The 21,592-nt window shown below is 42.1% G+C and overlaps 2 gene segments (V, D, J or C); both read right to left on the bottom strand.

The window, feature by feature from the left end:
* Positions 1-7,784: 7,784 nt before the first annotated feature.
* Positions 7,785-12,251, bottom strand: LOC147245168 (Ig heavy chain C region, membrane-bound form-like). The segment is given in 7 exon segments: positions 7,785-8,080; positions 8,705-8,992; positions 9,060-9,377; positions 9,490-9,816; positions 10,403-10,687; positions 10,791-11,102; positions 11,192-12,251. Coding segments are annotated over 7 exon segments (2,169 nt in total).
* Positions 12,252-16,131: 3,880 nt separating this feature from the next.
* On the bottom strand, positions 16,132-20,555 carry LOC147245167 (immunoglobulin heavy constant mu-like). The segment is given in 8 exon segments: positions 16,132-16,283; positions 16,489-16,622; positions 17,667-17,990; positions 18,092-18,391; positions 18,511-18,801; positions 18,908-19,186; positions 20,058-20,172; positions 20,390-20,555. Coding segments are annotated over 6 exon segments (1,311 nt in total).
* Positions 20,556-21,592: the final 1,037 nt, after the last annotated feature.

The raw sequence follows: 21,592 nt of genomic DNA, 5'->3' as shown, positions 1-21,592 counted from the left end.
TCTGTAGGTGCCAAATGCCACACGTGTGTTTTGATGTGTTTGTGCTGGGATCAGTCTTTAGTTTGACACCTGTCACTTAGGTCACGGGGGTGTGGTCAGGAGCCTGCTGATTGAGTGGTTGTACTCAATGGTTCTACTCACCTGTTCACGGCTGTGGCTGCAGGGAAAGGGGGTTGAGAAGGGAGAGACTTTTTTTGTCGACTGCTCAAATGAACACAATCTGGGTACTGAACCATCTTGCTGGCCTTTCCCCTTTTGCCTGATTTGGTTGTTGTTTCTGAAATAAACTGGACAGTCGGAAAGACGGACATGGCCTTGTTGTTTGTGCAGCAAGTCAACAGCGCATTGCTCCCTCACTTAGCCTCTTGGTGACTACCAGGGGTTGTTTGAGTCAACATATCAGGTTCTCAACAGGAGCACCTCCATGTTAGTCAGACATGCTTTCAAGATGCCAGAGGAGATGATGATGAAGTCACAATGTCTCAACACTGAGAAGGATTTTTGAAAACATAACGTTCTCTTAATCCAAGTTATTGTCACCAACCCTCTTTCACTGAAACACAGAGATCTTTGATTCAGTGATTTGATTGCATTGTTCTTTATTTATCCTGTATTATTGTATTTTTTATTGTGCTTTTGATTGTATTGTATTGGTAAGCTAATTAATTTTCTAACGATAAAGTATGATGAAGTTATATTTAAAAACTGATCTTGCAGGTTTGTTTGACAACTCCAGCCATCAATCAGAGTAAATTCTTTTGACTATGATTGTTCAAATGCATGTTGGAGGCTCTTATTTGGAATCTTGAAACAAATCACATGAATGTTGAGGAATCTTCTCACAAACTGAATTCCATGAATCTGATCATCATTCAACTCCAATCCCAATCTGAATGTTCAGAATCAAGAATCTACTGGATCTCATTTCTCCAGTTCATGTTTGGTCCAGAGCTTTCAAAGAGAGATTTGCTCCTCAGTATTAAACTGGTCTAAACTGGTGTGAGGGCTCCTCCTCTGGTGGCTTCATGTTCCAAGTGTTCAGCCTCTGAGGGGTTTTTGTTCAGGTCTGCTGATGCTTTGTGTTGTTGTGGGTCTGCAGCACAGTAATACACAGCAGAGTCTTCAGGCTGCATGTTCTCTCCATTTAGAGTCACTCTGGAGGAGTCCAAGTTTACACTGAACTTTCTCCGCATGGAAGGTACAATGGTTGATTCTGTACTGATCTTTTCCTTTCCTTTTCCTGCAGGTTCTCTGTACCATTCTCTGTCGGACCAGCTATAAGAAGTGTCGAGCTGGCAGGTGATGGTCAGACGTTGACCCTGCTGCACAGTCACAGAGGCTGGCTGGGTCAAATATTGACACTTGACACCTGTGGAGGAAAACATGTTGAATCAGTGGACTAAGAGTCAGTGAGCTGGAATCCTACTGTCAGTGTCTCTGCCTCACTGAGACTCACAGGATCCAGCAGCCAGCAGCAGCAGCAGAGCGACACACAACATGGTTGCTCCTGAAGGTGGAACTCCTCTTCCTCTCCTGCAACTGACATCAACATGTTTTTATAGCAGATGAGGAGGAAGTTCTCTTTGCATAGGGAAGGATTGTGAGGGCTCATAAGAGCAGGATCCTGCAGAAGCAGTGAGACCACAAACTGGCCAGCTGCACCAGCAACAGAGAAGCAGAGCAGCACAACAGCACTGCTATGAATTCTGCTGCTCGGAAGCCAAACATTAGAAATACATCTTAACATGGTACGGTCCAGTTCAGTGCTGCTGTGAGCTCCAACCTCAGTGATAATAATCATGTTCTATTCAGACCTCTCACTCTGTTCATCCCAACTGAATCTTTGCCAGCCAGAGTTGTTGATCTCCATCTTATTATCCTGTCAAAGTGGAAAGTGATGATCCTATAACCTGTGATTAGTGCTATTATGTTGACGTTGATGATGATGAGCATCAATAATAATGATAATGATAATGATAATAATAATAAATAATAATAATTATAAAAACAATAATAATAATAACAATAGTAGCTTTTCATTTAATCTCAACAAGACATCAGGAATATTCATTCAGTCATTTCATATATAACATGAATGGCTTCATCCATCTTTTGGAGTGACAGATTTTGCTTTTGTTTTTAAGTTGCTATCAGGTTTTGTCAAAAAAAATACAGCTGTATTCATTTCTTTTTTCAGTTCAAGAGCTGCTGACTGGAGCGTTTTATGGAACAAACAAACATGAGAATGATCTCCTACTGTAGATTATTAGCTGCAGAAGAGCATTTCACCAAAAGAGGAACTATTCTTTATGTCTTTATGGAGGGAAAAGTTCAATAAAAACAACACTGGTCCTGAAATGAATGTGCTGAATATTTTATTGTTGATGAGTCATCTTTAGTTTTTAATACTGATGTTATTTTAATGATTTGAAATGTGTAAAAAAAAAGGGACAAAATCACAGAACTGTTTGAGTCACAACAGTAATGAAGGTTTCAGATCCTGAGTGTGTTCAGTGGTTGTGTCAGGACGAGTGAGTGCCTGAGCTCTGACTCTCCTCTTGTGGCCTCTGCCTGTGTCCATGAGGCCCAGTAACACTCTGGTGTGTCCTGGGCCTCCAGCCTGCTCATCTGGAGTCAGAGTTTCCTGCTGGAGTCTCTGGAGATGGTGAATCTACCGTTGACTGTGTCTGACGAGTGAACAGGGAAACCTTGAGTTCCAGTAACAACATCTACTGCACGTCTGTCCGTCCTGGGTGAGGGATCCCTCCTCTGTTGCTCACCCTGAGGTTTCTCAGATTTTTTCCTGTTAAAAGGGTTTTCTATGGACTTTTTCCTCAGTCGATGTGAGGGTCTAAGGGCAGAGGATGTTGTTATGATGCCATGTGAAGCCCTTTGAGACAAACTGTTTGTGAAAACGGGCTCGACAAATAAAATTGCCTTGCCTTGCCAGTAGAAGAGATCCCTGCATTTGGTTGCTGTCAGTTTTAGCAAAGGTTGAAAGATTCTGTAGAGACATGGTTCTGTAGGTGCCAAATGCCACACGTGTGTTTTGATGTGTTTGTGCTGGGATCAGTCGTTAGTTTGACACCTGTCACTTAGGTCACGGGGGTGTGGTCAGGAGCCTGCTGATTGAGTGGTTGTACTCAATGGTTCTACTCACCTGTTCACGGCTGTGGCTGCAGGGAAAGGGGGTTGAGAAGGGAGAGACTTTTTTTGTCGACTGCTCAAATGAACACAATCTGGGTACTGAACCATCTTGCTGGCCTTTCCCCTTTTGCCTGATTTGGTTGTTGTTTCTGAAATAAACTGGACAGTCGGAAAGACGGACATGGCCTTGTTGTTTGTGCAGCAAGTCAACAGCGCATTGCTCCCTCACTTAGCCTCTTGGTGACTACCAGGGGTTGTTTGAGTCAACATATCAGGTTCTAAACAGGAGCACCTCCATGTTAGTCAGACATGCTTTCAAGATGCCAGAGGAGATGATGATGATGTCACAATGTCTCAACACTGAGAAGGATTTTTGAAAACATAGCGTTCTCTTAATCCAAGTTATTGTCACCAACCCTCTTTCACTGAAACTCAGGGATCTTTGATTCAGAGATTTGATTGCATTGTTGTTTATTTATCCTGTATTATTGTATTTTTTATTGTGCTTTTGATTGTATTGTATTGGTAAGCTTATTAATTTTCTAACGATAAAGTATGATGAAGTTATATTTTAAGACTAATCTTTCAGGTTTCTATGACAACTCCAGCCATCAATCAGAGTAAATTCTGGTGACTATGATTGTTCAAATGCATGTTGGAGGCTCTTATTTGGAATCTTGAAACAAATCACATGAATGTTGAGGAATCTTCTCACAAACTGAATTCCATGAATCTGATCATCATTCAACTCCAATCCCAATCTGAATGTTTAGAATCAAGAATCTACTGGATCTCATTTCTCCAGTTCATGTTTGGTCCAGAGCTTTCAAAGAGACATTTGCTCCTCAGTATTAAACTGGTCTAAACTGGTGTGAGGGCTCCTCCTCTGGTGGCTTCATGTTCCAAGTGTTCAGCCTCTGAGGGGTTTTTGTTCAGGTCTGCTGATGCTTTGTGTTGTTGTGGGTCTGCAGCACAGTAATACACAGCAGAGTCTTCAGGCTGCATGTTCTCTCCATTGAGAGTCATTCTCTTGCTGTAGGAGTCCAAGTTGACACTGAACTTTCTCCGCATGGAAGGTACAATGGTTGATTCTGTACTGATCTTTTCCTTTCCTTTTCCTGCAGGTTCTCTGTACCATTCTCTGTCGGACCAGCTATAAGAAGTGTGGAGCTGGCAGGTGATGGTCAGACGTTGACCCTGCTGCACAGTCACAGAGGCTGGCTGGGTCAAAAGTTGACACTTGACACCTGTGGAGGAAAACATGTTGAATCAGTGGACTAAGAGTCAGTGAGCTGGAATCCTACTGTCAGTGTCTCTGCCTCACTGAGACTCACAGGATCCAGCAGCCAGCAGCAGCAGCAGAGCGACACACAACATGGTTGCTCCTGAAGGTGGAACTCCTCTTCCTCTCCTGCAACTGACATCAACATGTTTTTATAGCAGATGAGGAGGAAGTTCTCTTTGCATAGGGAAGGATTCTGAGGGCTCATAAGAGCAGGATCCTGCAGAAGCAGTGAGACCACAAACTGGCCAGCTGCACCAGCAACAGAGAAGCAGAGCAGCACAACAGCACTGCTATGAATTCTGCTGCTCGGAAGCCAAACATTAGAAATACATCTTAACATGGTACGGTCCAGTTCAGTGCTGCTGTGAGCTCCAACCTCAGTGATAATAATCATGTTCTATTCAGACCTCTCACTCTGTTCATCCCAACTGAATCTTTGCCAGCCAGAGTTGTTGATCTCCATCTTATTATCCTGTCAAAGTGGAAAGTGATGATCCTATAACCTGTGATTAGTGCTATTATGTTGACGTTGATGATGATGAGCATCAATAATAATGATAATGATAATGATAATAATAATAAATAATAATAATTATAAAAACAATAATAAAAATAACAATAGTAGCTTTTCATTTAATCTCAACAAGACATCAGGAATATTCATTCAGTCATTTCATATATAACATTAATGGCTTCATCCATCTTTTGGAGTGACAGATTTTGCTTTTGTTTTTAAGTTGCTATCAGGTTTTGTCAAACAAAATACAGCTGTATTCATTTCTTTTTTCAGTTCAAGAGCTGCTGACTGGAGCGTTTTATGGAACAAACAAACATGAGAATGATCTCCTACTGTAGATTATTAGCTGCAGAAGAGCATTTCACCAAAAGAGGAACTATTCTTTATGTCTTTATGGAGGGAAAAGTTCAATAAAAACAACACTGGTCCTGAAATGAATGTGCTGAATATTTTATTGTTGATGAGTCATCTTTAGTTTTTAATCCTGATGTTATTTTTAATGATTTGAAATGTGTAAAACAAAAGGGACAAAATCACAGAACTGTTTGAGTCACAACAGTAATGAAGGTTTCAGATCCTGAGTGTGTTCAGTGGTTGTGTCAGGACGAGTGAGTGCTTGAGCTCTGACTCTCCTCTTGTTCATCGAGTTGGTGGTGGTGGTGGAGGAGGGGGAGGGGGGCTTTTTTTCTGCACACGGCACTGGCAAACTTCATACAATTGAAGGAAGGATAAATGGAAAAATTGTATTGAGACATTGTTGATGAAAATCAGCTGCCATCTACCAGGATGATGAAGATGGAATGAGGGTCACAGCCAAGGAAACCCATTTGGTTTTAGAGAAGGAAAGTAAAGCTGCTAGAGCGGCCCAGACAATCGCCTGACTTGAATCCAAAAGAAAATCTATGGAAAGAACTGAAGACCAGAGTACATAGAAGAGCCCCATGGAACCTTCAAGATTCAAGACATTTGTGTGGAAGAAAGTGCCCAAATCACACCTGAACAATGCATTCAACTAGTATCTCCACCCAGGAGGGGTTTTTATATTCAAATTATTATTCATTTGATATTTTTGTGGAAGTATTAAACAAATGTAAGTGTGTTCAATCCTTTTCGCCTGTATCATTCCATGTGTGTTGCATGGGTCGTTCCTGACATCTGGTGAAAACTTCATGTCAATAGTGTAGAGGGTTCAGAAATTGCCTCTATTTATAGTTTGCACTAAAACATACACCCCCCATTTTTTTTTAAAGATTTATCAGAACTACACTAACATCACATTACACTTTGTATGTGATTCTACATCTATTAGACGACCAAGTCCTCAGATGGCGCTATTGCGCTCCTGTGAAACAGAAGAGGAACAGTGTAGAGACTTGGCCCAGCGCATGCGCAGTCAGTAATAAAACGCTGCTGGCTGAGCAACGCAGCAACAAACTGATGTGTCTGTTCCTCGTCATTCACAGGTATTGAAAATAACTATTTCTAGCCATCCTCATGATGCTAAACTAACGTGAGCTATCGGTAACATGTTTTGTGACTTTTTGGGAGGACCTGACTTAAGATTGGACCAGTAGTTTTATTGTTTTGTCGAGTTGAAATGTGGATGCTGCTGGATAGTTTCTCACTGTGTGCACATACACAGACAGCACACAGAAAGCACACGTGGTGCGCGTGCACAAGCGTGCGTGCGTGCGTGTGTGCTGTGAACGTGTTGTTTTGCTCATGTATTTGAGCTAATGGTATGAATGAATGAGTGATTGTTTATTGAATTTAAGAAATGTAATGTTATTGTTCATTGAATCTGATCGTTCTGACAGTCTTAAGTTTAAGTATGTGTAATGTGTAGTAAGTAATCCAGGTTGGGTGATTGCACTTTTTTTTTGGAGAATGTTTTTGTATTAGTTTGGTTATTTGCACTTTCTTTCTATGAAGAGTATTATGATTTGGGTTATTGTTTTTTTTTGATAGTATTGTTATTGAATTTATTGTCAAGTACTGAAAATGATTGAATGTTTGGACCGGAAATAGTATTTTGATATTGAAATGATTATTGTGATTACAGTATGGAATTGCCGAATTAATGTGTTTTGATGACTGAATATTTTTGATTATAGTCAGTAATAAAACGCTGCTGGCTGAGCAACGCAACAACAAACTGATGTGTCTGTTCCTCGTCATTCACTGATCACCTTATTGACTCACAGTGCTCACTGCCTGTGAATCACTTGGACCAACCCAGATATCCCCCAGGTCTGAGGCCGGTTATAATAGCACATTTAGAGATGTGTTTACTGAGAAAAATGACGTGTTTAATACCTGCTCAGTGTGTGTGTGTGAGTCTGCGTGTGTACACACAACTTCCCAGAGATGAATATAGCTGTCATGCAAAGACAAAGTGTGCACATATTTAAAGAGATATGTGTGTGTCTCTGTTTGTGTCTTCAGTGAATAAACGTCTTTGTTGCCTAAGCTGGTCCTGTTCAGACGTGTCAGTTTATCCCAAGGAGTGCATGTGGAGTGTTTCCATGAAGGTGGAGAGTCTCCACTGCTGCATGTATCTTTGTCTCACTCTACTGGACACAAGGTTTCATGAAGGCTGTTGGACTAAATGTCCTCTATACTGGATTCAGTCAATGTCTTCATGAGTTTGATGGTGATCAGTGAGACAAAAGGAGACAAATTCTGTTCTTCTGAATCTTTATTTCTCAAAACAAAAATGAAAAGTTTATTTTACATTGGTGTTTGAGTCTTTAGGTCAAACATTCAGTCACACAAAGCCAAGAGAGTCTACAGGCCTAGAAAATGGGAGTTCTCCTGCAGTCGTCATCATTTGATCTAAAAGGAAAAAACCACCATCAGGATCTGGTGACAGTTTTGCTCAGAGTAGAAACATAAAGAAGGGATCAGGTCAAGTTGCTGAAGTGAAGAGATGTGAAATACTCCACTGGAAGAAGACCTCAGAGTAGCAAAACTCACACTCACCCTGATGAGTGTAGCTGAGACACTATAGAGGACAGAGATGAGGAAGAGGACGAGGAAGGTGAGGGACATATACCAGCTCTCCACATCTATGTCTTGGTTGATGACGGCGTGAGTGATGTCATCGATGAAGTCACAATCCTGCAAGACCTCTGTGAAAGAATTAGAACAGAGAGATTTTCATGTTCATTTGGTCACTGCTTTGTAGCAGAGCAGAGGAGACTGCTGAGGAACATTGATAGAAAAATAGAAATCCCTCTGAGAGTGCAGACTTCCACCAAGGAGGCTTCATGGACACAAATTCATGACTGATTTTTCTGTTTCTCCATCTTATGACTCGCTGATCCTGAACAGGATCCCTACCGCCTCTGGGAGCTTAGTACTTCTCCCTCTAAGTCTTTTGGAGATGTTGACCATGAAAGCAAAAACAGATCTTCTGGGTCACAAATCCAAAAGACAGTCAAGGCCATTCTTCTTCCCACCTTTTCAGACAGACCCCAGGATACGATGGGAAACTGTCTTTGACATGTCCAGAAAACTAATAGCTGCACCCTACCAGTGATCCAGAACAGTCTTCAGGATCCAGGATCTACAATTTGATCCAGATCCTCTCTGAAAGATGATCACTTATTCATTGACAGATTGTCTGTCTTTCTACCAAATTTCCTCCAAATCTGAGATCAAGGGAGTTAATATACATGCAGTGAACACAGTGACACACGGGTGTGAAACACAACCACGATTGTGCAAGATCAGATCAGTGGACCCACTGGCACCTGGTTTTGATATGTTCAGGGACAGGGTGGTGGTTTCATGGGTCACCCTGCAGGTGTGGACCGCCCCGGATAACCAGCTGACTTGGGACGGATGAAGACGGCTGTGGGTGCTGAACTTTCCGTCTGGGCCTCTGTTCGGTTCACTGGTGTTGAAGTCCAAAAGCTCCGTGGTGTCATCAAGAAACCAAGTGATGTTAATGGATGCAGGACTGAAGCCAGACACCAGGCACACAAGTTCACCAGAGCCCTGCAGCAAGATGGCCGAAGGTTTCGCGGGGGTCACTGTGGCTGGAGGGAAAATGAGAATATTTGCAGGGTAGAAAAGCTGAATGCTCAAAGAAAAGCGTGTGCTCACCAAACACATCCTTGATAGAGCTTCTGAAGGGGGTTTCAGACGATTCATGCCTGACCAGGCAAGAGTAGCTGGAGCTCTGCTCCTCAGTGTGTGATGTATTGAGTCTGCTGCTCATTGAAAAGGTCCTGCTGCCTGCATCGTTCCATGCAGGGCTGTTGGTGAAGGTGCTTGATGGGAGTCTGAGGCCGTCCTTCTCCCAGTACACTATGATGTCCGCTGGGGAAAATCCAGAAACTAGACAAACCAGTGTGAGGACGTGTGACGCGGACAGCTCAGAGACAGTAGGTGGGATTATTTTCACTGTGGGTTGATAGAAGTCTTGAGAAAAAAAGAAGACAACACGATGCTTTAACGTCTGTCTTCAATGTTGTTTTAGAATAATGACTTTCTGATGCAATCTTGCCTTCTCCAACTATGTGAAGTAAAATACCTTTGCTCTTGATTATCGAGTCCTCAAAGCTCCGGGCGGAACATTTCTGCGTTCCTTTACAAGACACTTTTTTATGTGCGTGCCAGTCTTCTGCTGACACAGTCAGGAAGCTCCGTAGGGTCTCCGTGCCGTTCTTGTGACTCACAGGTTTCTCCGTATGGAAATTAAGTGAATATTTCTTCCCTTCCACTTCCCAGGAGACGGAGAAATGGTGAAGATGAGGACCAACCAGAAGACAGGTGATGGTCAACTGCCTCTTGTCCTGAGACTCCTGGAGTTGAGGCCCTTGGACATAAACACCAACTATCTGGCTTGATAGTGGAATAGCTAAGAAAAAGAACATGACATCAGAAATGCAACAACCATCAAGTAATAATGATGAGGAGAAAATACGTCCGTCTGAAGACATGTCTGAGTATACATGTCTAGCAGATAAGATGCTTTTGGTTGCCAGCCAGCAGAAATGGTGTGTCTTTGGTTGTTCATCACCTCCAACCCTGTTTTCTTTCTCCAAAATACCACAGTTACAGGATCAGAGGCTCAAATTAATTCAGGTTGAGGAAAGTGGGATGTGGGACCGGTGCACATGATGATCCTGTTTCATTGAGAACCTGACACAGCGTGCAGCGCTCCTTTTACTTCAGCAAGAGGTCTGAACTGGGACTGATGTAACAGTTGTTCAGTGAAAGTGGAGAAAAGTCAGAAAAGAAACAAATTGTTGGTGCGTGCAACACCTGCTGATCACGACTCTGCAGGATGTGAACTCTCTGATTTCTGAGGTCAACTGGAACGTACCATTAGACAACAAAATGCCATTCCAGCTGGACTCTGTTGGAATTCAACTGTTGCATGACTCAGCTGGGATGGAAATCCAATGTGTTCAACGTGAACATGATGATGGGATCTTGTTTACCTGAGCAGAGGCTGACGTTCTTTCTGACACTCTGATTCAGGGAGCTGTCAGAGACGACACAAGTGAAGACCTCCCCTGTTCTCCACTCCGTTTGAGGAACGTTGAGTTGGCTGGTCACTGCCACTCGACCGTCTGCAGCCATGCTGATGTGAGTACTTGAGGGAGGTCTTTGCTGAGACTCATGAAACCATGTAATTTGAGGGTCAAAGCCCCATCCAGAGCATACGAGTCCCTGTAGTCCTGAGTCTTCACTGGGGACCAGAAGGAGCTCCACTTCTGGGTCCACTGGGGGACAGAGACACCAGTGGGTGTTATTCCACAAAAATAAAGCATAAACAGAGACATCAAATCAGCTGTTGTTAAGGTGGAGGAGCACAAGTCCTCCTACCAAAGACATTGCCAGTAGAGTTGGACTGGAAGCTGTGGGAGAAGCCTTGGTTCACAGTGCAGGTGAAACTCGTGTCCTTCTTCCAGTCGCTCGGAGACACAGGGAAGCGTCGACTGATTGAATGGAGGCCCGGAGCTTCAGGAAGATCCACAAACTGTTTGTCAGAAATATCAACTCCATTGGCCTGAAAGGTGATGTAGAGGTCAACGGAGACGAGTTGTGTGACATCACACTCAAGCACAGCGCTGCCTCCCTTCAGGAGAACTGGGAGAGATCTCCTGATCTCCACTGATGGAGCTGTAACTGCAGGTCCTGGATGATCCCAACATGGAACACAGATCTGATTTTAAGGTCTTTTACTCATAAACACACCAGAGTTTTATTTTGTCAAGTCAGCGTACCTGGAACATTTACTTCCTTCTCAACAGTCCCTGAGAAACAGCGATGTTCAGCTTTACATTTTAGAAGCTTCAGTTTTCTCCACTGACTGGAGGAAACGGTCAGATTGCTGATTATAAGGTGAGGGTTTGTCAACTGGGTCACTTGGTTATTGGACAGGAGTTTATCATCCATCAGCCAGGTAACAGTGGCATCAAATACAGTGTGGACTGAACATGTTGCGACCACATTAGTCTCTCCCATCATGGCAGTCTTGAAGCTTGGAAGCTCCACCTGAATGGAAGGAGGAGTGCTTGCCTGTGCTGCTGCCCAAAACAGAAGAAAAAGAAAGATTCCAACATGCATTGTAAAGCAATACTTCCCCCAAAATCTGTATTTTGCCTTTCATGTACTCAGAAATATGATGTTTTGTCTCCTTCCTGCATCACTTTTTTGACTCCAGAAAGCAGAAAGCCCCAGCCAGGTACATTCAGATTGAGGCTTATGGTGACTGACAGCTAACAACAGCAGAACTGTCCTAAAAATGTTCATTGAGGAGCTCAGGTTCATCGTCCGGTTCAATCCACATCTTCTTTATCCAGCTGCATGCTCAGAAATACACAAACACTTTGATGAGAGGTAAAAACAAACTCTTATTGTTTTAGCACTGAGAGAGGCGTGCTAGCACATTCAGTCCAATCAACTTCCTTGTGTTTGCTAGTGCTTCACAACTGAGTTGTTTGGGGATCATGAAGCATACAGCTGGATTAAGAAGACCTGGATTATACTGAATAATGCACTTAAGAGTTTGTAAACTGACATTCTTGGTCAGTTTTTGCGGCTGTTAGCCTCCAGTCACCATTAGCTTCAAGCTAAATGTACATGGTCAGTTCAAGCTGCATCCTGGAGCCAAGAAGAGGTCACGTGGGAGGGAGAAAATACCTTCATGAACTCAATACTCCTATTTGAGAGTACATGAGAGGCAATTACTTTTTGGGTGAAGTATCACTTTAATGTGAAGCAGTCCTGATGTATCAATGATGATGTGTTCCTGCTGCATTGGGAGGCAGCAGCCACACAAACTTACTTTCACAAACACTGATTGATTTCTTCAACTCAGTGTTGCTGTGAGTGGACTTGCATGTAAACTCAGAGCCGCTGGTCCAGGCTGTCATTTGTGGCTCAATCTCACTGCTCAGAGTGAAGGTTTTGGCCTCCTCCACACTTTGCATCTTTCTCTGAGTTTTCCGCACGTCTGAGTTCTGGTTGTCCTGTTGCCACTCGACACTCAGTGTGTCTGGAAAGAAGCCGCTTAGGGTGCAGATAAGTCTGACTGCTGACTTCCCCAAATGACCCTCCCAGACTGGGTATAATGTGATGTTTGGAGAGACAATCTGTGGAACTGAGGAAGAGAGGAGATGATTATTTTTCTTTATGTGGCCCATTTTTGAATGTTAGATGAGCTGATTGGAGCGCTTGAGTTCCACATACCTTCAGAATGACGTCACAGTTCTACATGTAATACCTTTGTATTTACGCTAGATGGCAGCGTTGGACCGTTACAATGTCTGGTGTGTGAGAGTCAGGTGGAGGTCAGGCTGGAAGTTTGTCACACACATGTTGCAGGGTGATCAGAGCAAGCAGCAAGTGGAAGCTTTGCATAACACCAAGATCTCCAAAAAGCACCAAAACCAGAAGTGAAACCAGCAAAGAGCAACGGTGCATCACGGACAGCAGGTGCAAGACGGGCTGATGCCAGCAGGAGCAGCACAGTGCACATTTAAATATCTCAGAAGAGTTTCATATCTCATCACATGCAGTTACAAGGCTTCTCAAGACTCTGCTGAAGGCTTTGGTTCACCAATCAAGTAGTAACAGATTCCAGAACCAACAAAGTATTTGCAATTTGTGTTGGTCTGTTGATTCCAGGTGGTGGAGACATGATGAACCCTTCTGAAGGATGTGTTTATTGAAGAAGAAGAACAATTAATTTCACAAAGCATTCAGTCAAAATATGAATAACATTTCATACACATCAAGAGAAGAATTGACAAAATCAAATATCTTCATTTAAATGTTTATTTTCAGAAAGATGTGAAGCATTTGTGATTAAGATGGAAAAAAGACAGTTGTGATTACTTACATGACACAATGAGATTTTGAGAAACGTGAAAAATGTTTTTAGAAACAGTTCACCTTGTTTCATTTCATCTGAAAAGAAGAAGAAATATAAAAAAGGATTAATGATACTGAAAAAAGATCAAATTCTCACCTCCCAGGTATGTGCAAATACATTAATGACCAATGTTTGTGGATTCCTGTTCCAATACTGCAGCATCATCAAATATCAGGGAGGATCATGGCTCTTCTACACACTGGATTTCTAGTCTAGTGACTGGTTTCAGAATTAATTTTGTTAAAATATTAATGAACCCATTTGATAATTAAATCATTCATTTAACTAAATTAAAATATGTAATAATTATGAAATATGAAAATATCAGTTTAGCATAATATCATCAAAACCACCAATAAAAAATACTGCACATTCAATGCAACAGCTCTGAAATATGTCAATACCTGTTGTCACAGTGGGGCTCCCAAACAATTCCATATCTTAGTTGAGACATGACTTGATATCAAAATGTAATTTATAGTCAGTTCAGCTTCATGTTTTAATGAAGGCAGCTGTTTCTTTAACTCTTGTACATTCCTTCATGTCTGACTCTTACAGATGTTGCTAAATTTAGAGTTTCTCAGAGGTTTCATTGTCAGTGGTAAATCAATAATATCAGGATAACAGCAACGAGATGTTTTATACATTCATGGTGCGTTAAACATCGACTCAGTCAAAAGGGACACGCCAACGTTTTCGTAGAATATTGTGGTCCATTCTGTCCAGAGCCAGACAGGAAGACAGAGACCCTTCTCACCTCGGTGCTGCATTCAGGAGCTGACTCCCTCAGAGACCAGCTGACTGCTAGTGAGCTTAGCACAATGATGAACAAGGCTTCTGCCTCACAGTTGACATGAAATCACTGAGCTGAAACCACTTTCCTGACAGGACAGGCAGTGCTTTCAGTCAACAGAACTCAACCTTTGTTGAATACTAGAAGAGCGACTGCTAGTATTAATCATGGGCCTCTTTGGAAGAGAGGTTGAGGAGGACCAAGACAAACCAAGACCACCAACATTCATGCTGCCAAACTAACCAGTGGTCAGAAGGACTCAGTGGGTATTTTAGCATCAGGGTCATTGGTGTTTCTCCTGGTGATCTGGAAGGACAGATCCCAGCACTGATGTTCAGCCTGAGAGACAACCTGCTCCCCTCACAGGGTTAAAAGCTTTGCTGCACTGACCTCTATGGGTTGAAAAGGCCTGTGGAGGCTCTGGGAAGTGCTTGACTCAGAGTGGAAGAAGGAGTGCACATAGAAACCTTAAGATGGCGCTGCAAGCAGGCAGATTTTCACCTCCCACGGCTCAAACATTCAAACTTCAATCACCGAAAAGATGCTTCACTATCTGCTGCCTGACAGGAAGTTCTCAGCTCCAGGATGTTTGAGCACTCCTGAAATATTTCATGAAATTTTAACTCAAAAGAACAACACTCAGGATGTGAGAAACAGCTCAGAAGCTGTTGTTGCTGTTCTGATTCCAGCTTGATTCAATGAACTCAAAGGAACTTCACCTGAGATACAAATCTGACAGAGACGACAGCTAAATGATGGAAATTATCACAGTTGTCCCTCACTAAGAGCTGTTTTGGGTTTTGAGGGCGATTTCAACTCTGACAGACTGAAATAAAAGCATGAGCTCTGATCAACACTTGATGGAGAAACATGAGGCAGAACTAACAGGAAAAACTCATGAACGGAACACTAAAATTCACACGAAGGCAAAAATAAGTCAGGAAATGTAAAGTGTAAAACGGGAAAGAGGGCAAAGTTCTAGTTTTTGCACGTCTTCTTTATCCGGCTGTGTGCTCAGTAATCCACCAACACTTTGAGCTAAAACAAATAGAACCAAATAGAACCTTTGTTGTAGTTCGAGGAACCCCCCCCCCCCCCCCCAGGAAATAAAGAACAATTCTTCCAACTGCCTTCATTTTTGTTTCAAGGTTGCTATTTTTGCGCTGCCTGTGTGTGTGTGTGTGTGGGGGTGTGTGTGTGTGCAGTGTTTATGAGCTGCTTCACACCTGATACCGGCTCCTGTATGCAGCCATGATGTTGCTGTCGTGTGAAGGAAGTTTATTTGTGCTACTGACAGTTTCTGGATGTTTTCACAGCTCCAGGTGGGCTCCCAGAGGTGCAGAGAAAGAGAAGTGACTTTCTAAAGATGAGATGTTTAGAAACCCCAGGAAACTGAAAACCTTCAACAGATTAAAGACATTTCCAGTGCGCTGCCTGTTGTTCATGTTCTTAGCCTTTGAACCGGGGAGAATCCTCCCTCACAGACACCCTCTGAATGTCTCCTGCAAGTGTCATATTTGAAATGGGTGTTTATTCTTTATTTATTGTCACAATCCTCAATATGAATCTAAATTTGGCGATTCAACCTATCCACAAATATTCGGACCCTTTTTTATGTTTCTTTGTCCAATAAAAAAAATCAACATTTCAGTCGTATGACGCAAATTAACAAAGAACTTAAATGTGACTGATGAGATGCTTTTTGTGAACTGAAACATGAACGCATCAAATCAGAAGAAGAGGAAGAATTAAAACTAACAGTTTTCCTGCGATGTCATTTCTGATCAAGATGCAAAGGTCAGGTTGAACCAACACTTCCTCAACACGTTAACGACACTAAAACTGATAAAGTCATCAAGAACTCTTTTAATATTTCCGTAAAAGAAACAGCAAAATTCTTCACACAAAAATCAGTACTTGTTTTTATTTTTGCATGTCAGAAAAAATGATTTCAAACAAACCACAAAACATCTTCTTTTTTGGTTCGTCGTGATATTCAAGGATAATTTATTCAGGTAAAATACAGTAAGTCAGTCAGTGTATGAAGGGTTATGGGACTTGACTTGAAATAAAACTTCAAAATACAAATCAGGACCTGTTGTTGTTTCTGATGTGCAGCCATCAAAACCATCTATTCTCTCTTCATCTGAAAAATAAATGATCAGAAACATTTTGTTCAGAGGTTAAATCTTCAGTTCAAATCCACAGATATTCAGTTTTTACTGGATGATTCTTTCTCTTCTGTTTTCTCGTTTATCTTTTTAATTAATTGATGATTTTTGAAAGGATTTACAGGGAGAGAATAATCTGTTCTCCATTCACAAGGCATGATAACAGAGGGATGCGTTCACCTTGAGCAGACTGAATATGGTGCTGTAGATGATGGAGAACATGAAGAGGAATATGAAGGAGGAGGCTGTGGACCACAGGCTGCTGAACTCGTCGTCCTCGATCGTGCAGCTCAGATCAAAACTCATCTGTGACTCTGCAGGAAAATCCAAGAATGCAAAGTATGTGCACATGAACAAAGCTACAACACCACACCCTGTTAAAACATGGCATTAGGAATAATTCACGATGATCTCCAGTCATGTGATGACCTCTCATCAGCTTTACCCCTCTACAGCTGGTCCTTTGCAAGTTTGTAGGAACTAAGTTTATTGTCCCTCCTTCCCAGAGCCGGTCAAGAGGAGAGTCTCTCCTCTGAGTGTGAGCATGAGGCAGCTGAGACCCACAGACCTGCTGATCTCTGGTTAGCTTAGCACGACGAATGGTAGTGGATGGAAACGAATCACAAGTCATTAAATACACTTTTTTCAACCTACAGTCTGACTGCATTCATACAATCGGGGTTGTGCATGACATTCATGAAGAAACAACAGTTTCACATCATGAGGTGTTGGAATTTTAGAACCGCACTCACAGTCTGAACTATTTTCTTGACTGGACGCAGCACTGCAAAAACCTTGTTGTCTCTTCTGGCAACAAACTGAATGTTGACGACCGGAAGAGCGGTTGCTGCTGGTAATGATGGCCGACTTTGTCAGAGAGGATGAGGGTGATTACCTCAGGACAAACCAGCTACTTATCTATGAGATGCATTTGGACACTGGCATGCTAACAATTCCCACCCACTACCACAAGTTGTGCTAAGCTAACTAGCAGTATCTCTGTATCTTCTAGTCAGACTCTGGGGAGGATGGCAAATAAACAGATTTCCAATTAAGTTGGTTGCTGAAGTCATACATGAAGATGTAACAAAGGTATTTCCATGCAACATTTATTTGAAATAGTTGACACAGTGATTGAAAGCTGCTAGACATGTGACAAAGACGATGCTGTCACTCCACCGGTTTGACACATCATGACAAACAACACCAAACTTTTATATTTTGTTTTGTTTTACAATCACAAAGACTGGTGACATCACAGGAGTTTCCATGGCAGAACAAAGAAACAGAAGAGCAGGTTGGCACAAAATGTCCCACTTAAAGCTGAATCACATCTATTCAACATTCAAGCGAGTTACCCAGGACACTAGAAACATCTCTGGACTTGGTAGACTTATTCCCCCCGGCTGGCCAGACGTTGCAGCTGAATGTGTGGTGCTGGCTCCACTTTTCCTTGGTGGTGGTGTAAACACTGGTAACTAAGTAGCCGGGTTGGGTCTTCTGAGGGGGGAAGGTGACTCCATCGGTGTAGCTCCCAGAATCCCCTCCAGCCGTGACTAACCAGGCTATGTAGTAGTCCTGCAGCACAGGACTGGAGACCAGACACACCAGGGTCACCTTGTCTCCTCGGCTGATGTCCTCCTCTGGGAGGATGTGGACAGTCACTTTTGGGTCTGTCCCGTCTGAAAGAAACATTTGGTTTACCAAGCAGGCTTTGACATTTGAACTCTGACTTGTTTGTGTGTGAACTGGCAGTGGATTAGATTACTGAAGCACAACATACCTCCTTTGTTGAAGGTGAGATCTTGAGTAACTGGCGTCAGACCTTCTGCAGAACAGCGAACTTTCTCAAGATTCTCCAACTCAGAGCGACTAAGGGTCAGTCTGCTGGTTTTTTTGAGCTGATTGTCCTCACGTACTGATGTAATGTTGCTGGATACAGATCTTCCATCAATCTGCCAACTGATATTAGTTTGAGATACAGTGGTAGAGTCCGGTCCACCGATGGTACAGTCCAACTCAGCCTGGTTGTTGCTGAAAATGCTTTTAGCGGTTGGAGGCTTCAGAGTCACTGTGACACGAGCTGCATGAGGAGGAGGAGCAGAGGGCTCAGAATCAACAACTGAAAACTTTAGTTTGTTTCAGCACCAACCTCCAGTTTACTGTTGGCTGATATTTCCACATAAAGCCAATAACTTGTACCTTCTTCTTTGTAGGCCTTCTTTGTATATGTTGTTCCCAGATGTGTCACCTCACAGGCGTAAACGTCTTCCTCGTCCCAGTCTGTTTTCTCAACCTTTAAGACGCTGACAGCTGAATAAAGGTTTCCCATCTTTTTCGGTGGCCATTCGGTGTATTTGTTGACCTCTGCATCATTCTTTTTCCATTTGGTGGAAATCATTCCAGGGAAAAATTCCTCGGTCTGACACATCAGGACCTGAGAGTCTTCACTCGGCACTGAAACCAAAGTCACCTTTGGAGGAGATTTTCTAACTGATCAGGAACAAACACATAAAACTGATTATTAAACGTTCTTTTCTGCTGGAAATTCAAATGTGATGCTTCAACCGATGATGAGGTTTTAATTAAAAACACATACATTCTACCTGCTTGGATCCTCCAGGATGAGTCACAGAACAATTATAAGGCAACAACTTCTGGTCGGAGGCTGAGACTCGGAGCACACTGACTCCTGTGTAGGAACCACTTTGACCCACGAGATATTGTCTATGACCCACTTGAGTCCCACTGGCATCGGTCCACTGGAAAGTCAGACTCTTTGGAGAGAAGTCCCGAGCCAGACAGCCCAGAGTGATGGAACCTCCAGGCTCCGAGTTGCAGGACATCAAAGGGAACAAAGTGGGTGATCGAACAGTTTCTGGGGAAGAGTTTGAACATTTTAGAGATAAAAATACATGTCAAAGCATCAGCAGCTGTTGGTCAGAATGATTTTGTGACTCACATTTGATGACTGGAATTTGCTCCCACAAACTGTTTTGTTTTGTTGAATTTGGAAAAATTAACAGAGCGGCAATACGATAAGTATTATTTGATATGTCACGGTGTTATGCCTCAGATCTGTTTTTTACATTTTAATTATTTGTTGTATTTAGCATGTATTAACTTGTATTTTTATTTTTTTGGAATGTAAAATTAAAACCTAATAAAAGTGTGTTGAAATTACAAATCTTTTATTATTACACACAGTTATTTTATTTTGTTAAAGTATTCGTCCAGTACCATTTTTTTTAAAAGAGCTGAATTTATTGAGTGCTTTATTGTCGTCAAAATTTCCCTCTGGGATCATTCAGGTTTGTTCTATTCTATTCTATTCAGTGTAATATGTCCTGCAGCACAGAGAATAAACAGTATTCAATTTACTGTAAAACAAATGAACCCCACCAACATCACGAGGTTTTCGTACGTTCAGATGAAGTCTCCTTACCAGTCACAAGTGTTGATAAATTGCTGGACCGTGTCTTAAACTCTATTACTGACATAATAAGATGAGGTATTATTTTCAATAAAATTTTACAGATTCAGTTACAATCCAGCAGCAACAGTGACATGTAAAGAAAAAACATCTCTTTTAAATGCTCTCTAAGAAAAAGCTGCACTGAAAACATCTGGTCTGCTCAGTTTTCTATTCATTTAAAAAAACAGATTACAACTTTTTCTACAATCAGAAATCACATCCAAAATAGAAAAATGAACTCTTGATACAAATATTGTGTTGAAAAGTGACTCACCTGAAGATACAGTAACTTCAGTTCCCTGGCCCCAGTAGTCGAAGTAGCACCGCGCTGCGGCTCCAGTTAGTGGCTGAACAAAAATCCAACACGTTGATAAAATGCCTTAAAGTTTCTGAAATGAAGGACAGAAACAGAAGAGTGGACAGACCCTCAGTCTAGGACAGAACGTTACTCTTCCATCACCAAGCCGGCTGTTGTTTGATGTTCATTCTGAAGCACTTCAACATGATTCTGTTTTCAGAGGGCAGCATTCGCTCATGTAGAATATGAATTAAAAAGTAACTTCAAACACCAATCTGCTTATTTAAAAGGATAAACACAATACTAACCTTTACCGTCGTCATGACGACTCTGTGCTTCGCCCTCGCTAGTTGACCACAAATGTTGAAGATGTCATTTTTCTCTCTCCAGGTTTTTGTATGGACATGTATCACTGTGATACCCAGCCAGACACAATGAAAAAGCCTCGTACAAAAACCCTGTTTGATGCAGTCCAGGATGAAGAGGACTTACTTCCAGCTGTGGGCTGGACTACAACAAAACTGAAACTGACAGAATAATGACTACTTGATCATGTTAGAGTTAGTGTGCTTGCATTTAACTTGATGTATACAAGTGTTTATGGATTATTTAGTGTGTGTGTTGATGGACCAGAGCCTAAGCCTCCCCCCCATCAAAACTATGTGATGGATTTAATTATCGGGGACCAGATTTGTTCGAACTCTGACGATCCACTTTCCTCCCAAGCAGACATCCTCTCCATGGAAATGCGGACTAATAAAAGGTTTCTATATTGAGTAATGCTTAGGTTGTTCTTGGATTTCCAATTAATCAGGATGGCCTTCTTTGCTATGCTTAGAGCAGTGAGAAGCATGCAGGATTTGTTTACTTCCATATTAACATTAGTGAGGTCACCTAGCAGACAAAGTGAGGGGGAGATGGGGATGGGGTACCCTAACCACCGTGATAGGTCTTTACAAACCCCCTGCCAAAAATTGTTAACAGGTGTACAAAGCCATATAGCATGCAGATAGCAGTCTGGTGAGCCAGTCGCACAATATGGACAAATGTTTGTTTGTGTGAGGCCCATCTGGAACATCCTTTGTCCTGTGTAGTGTGTTCTGTGGAGAACCTTGTAATTTATTAATTGTAGGTTACCACTGCGAATCATTCTAAATGTGTTGGAGCAGATTTGTTTCCAAAAGTTAGGGTGTGGGTTGATCGACAGATCTTTCTCCCATTTGGAGGAAGGAATAGACATTATAAGTCCTGTTGTTGAAACTATTGAGTTAATTTTAGACAGTAGCTTAGGGGGTGAAATTTGTAAAAAATCTGTTATTCTACGTGGAAGCTCTAAGTCTAACTGGGTAAGGTCAAACCGTGCCTGTATTATAGATTTGAGCTGAAGATATTCCAGAAATTTGTTTTTGTTAATACCATAATTTGCTGTAATTTGGTTAAATTCTATGAATTCTTTGTCTTGGAAGATATGCTCTAGATTTTTAATCCCTTTATTGGCCCATGCAGCAAAA

This window comes from Aulostomus chinensis, chromosome 18, assembly GCF_037954235.1.
Source record: "Aulostomus chinensis isolate RoL2024-O1b breed Wild chromosome 18, RoL_Achi_v1.0, whole genome shotgun sequence".
Lineage (NCBI taxonomy): Eukaryota > Metazoa > Chordata > Actinopteri > Syngnathiformes > Aulostomidae > Aulostomus > Aulostomus chinensis.
Note: the sequence above shows the minus strand (reverse complement) of the source record. Positions and strands in the feature narration are given on the sequence as shown.